The following is a 1963-nucleotide window of genomic DNA, read 5'->3' on the forward strand; positions in this document are numbered from 1 at the left end:
AATCCTATAGATTATTTTGGTGGTTTTATATTTTATGGGTATACCATGCAAAGTCCCTCTGTGTGAGAGAGAGATGGTTTTAAAAGTTGATAAGTAAATCAATATATTATTGATTTATTAATATAAAATATTATATTGAAATATTATATAGTGTATAGATTATATTGAAATATATCCATATACTGGGCAAGAGAGAGACCTGGCTGGATTCCTCCCCCCCCCCCAACGGAAAAATATAATATTTGGTATAATGTACTGGAAAGGAGTTTTTCTGGGCAGGGGAATCTTTGGACCGTGGGAAGAGAAGTTCATGGGACCGATGGGAAGGAGAGGAATCTATTTCTTCCCTTTGGCATGTTTCATGGTCCTCATTGTAGAATTTCAAACTTTTTAACAGTAATTTAATTTTTGACCTTATTTTTTATACAATTTTTATTTAGGGATGATGTTATATCGTAGCCATCCAGATCCCCGCTTTGAGGAAGGCGAAGGGATTAGGAGTATCAATAAATAGCAAGAAATACCAATGCATAAATTTCATAGATTGGAGAGCACAGAATACATCAGGGGCAAATCTTTATCCGGGAGACTCTTAATAAATGAAATGAAAAGGGGGGGGGGTCCCTGCATTTCCCCCCTCCCCATGGAACTCCCCCTCCCCCACTCACCTCTCCGGCCAATCACAGAATTGCTCTGGAAAACCTCGTAGTTGTATCGGCAGAAGCGATCCACTTGGGCCTTCTGGTACTGCATGAAGACCTTATCGCTGTTCCACGCGTCCACATCGGGCTGCCCCAACGGAGTGACGGCCACGAATTTCCCGAGGTCGCTGTCGAAGTAGTCCATCTCCTGCCGGTCGTAGAAGTCCCTGGCCAGGAACCGCACCCGCTGCGTCCCGTTGAAGAAATGGCACTCGGACTTCTGCTGGGCCAGGAAATGGGCTGCGGGGGGGGGGGCGGAGCAGAAAGAAGAAAAACCTCAGGAGGGACTCCAGGGCCCATGGTTCCCAGCGGCTACTAGAGGAGGGTCGGAGCGACGGGAAGGCGGAGTGACGGGAGACCTGCTGCGAGGGACTGCCGGAAGGCGCCCCCTGGAGGAGGGATGGGGAACCGTCGGTCCCAGCGGGATTCCCCCTTGGTGGGCGTCTGGAGGGGGAGGGAGGAAAATGAGGGAGGGGGGAAAGAGCTTCCCGAGGGACCCCCCTCCATCTCCCCAGGGTGGCAAAAGGCAGGCAGAAGTTCAGCCGGTCCAGGCCTCCGTCTGTCTGCAGGGAATGCTGGATTTCCCCCCCCCAAACCGGCAGGAAATATGGGGGGAGGGAAGAAACCCCCCCTCTGGGCTGGAGGGAAAATAATATCCAAGCTTCTCTCTCCCTCTTCCTTTTGGGAGCAGAAGGGAAGGGGGTCACAATCAGGATACCCACACCCATGCTCCTGGGCTCTCCCCGCCCTTCAAGCCCCCCCTTCCCTTTTCCCCCCTCCCCCCATCTTCAGCCCTATTTTCTGCCTTTGGATGCTTTTCGAGGCCTCTTTCCTGTCCCCCTCCCCAAAAGACCCCCATGCAGCTCCCCAAGACCACCTGAAAGGGAGGGGCTCAAGCCTCCTTCACTAAAGGGGGAGTTTGGAGGAGCAACTCAGACACCCCCCAATGTCCCTCCCAATAGAAGCGGAGGAGGGAGGGGAAGATTTTCAGTCTTGGGGGCTGCAACTTCAGGGGGGGTGTTTCATGCCAGGACTGGAGGGAGGGTGTGGACTTCCTTTTGTGCCCCCCCCCCATGACTCTCAGTGCGAGTCTCCCTTTTTCACTGTGCCTGGAAGGGTTGGACTAGATGCCCCTTTAAGCTCCCTTAAGGGAGAGCCTTCCTGGGGCTGCTGAAAGAACCCCGTTGTAGGCAGGAGATGGGGGGGGTCCTTTCCCTCCCCCCCATTGAGGGAGGGCTGCTCAATTTTGACCTAGATGGCTT

The 1963-nt window shown here is 52.6% G+C and overlaps 1 protein-coding gene across 1 annotated transcript; it reads right to left on the minus strand.

Moving 5' to 3' along the window:
• Positions 1–668: 668 nt before the first annotated feature.
• On the minus strand, positions 669–948 carry LOC107302074 (HLA class II histocompatibility antigen, DR beta 5 chain-like; the record flags this gene model as incomplete). Its single annotated transcript, XM_029287175.1, has 1 exon — positions 669–948. A coding segment is annotated over one exon (280 nt), but the record flags the coding sequence as incomplete, so codon positions are not given.
• Positions 949–1963: the final 1015 nt, after the last annotated feature.

This window comes from Protobothrops mucrosquamatus, unplaced genomic scaffold (genome assembly GCF_001527695.2).
Source record: "Protobothrops mucrosquamatus isolate PMUCROS unplaced genomic scaffold, P.Mucros_1.0 scaffold25258, whole genome shotgun sequence".
NCBI classification, from domain to species: Eukaryota; Metazoa; Chordata; class Lepidosauria; order Squamata; family Viperidae; genus Protobothrops; species Protobothrops mucrosquamatus.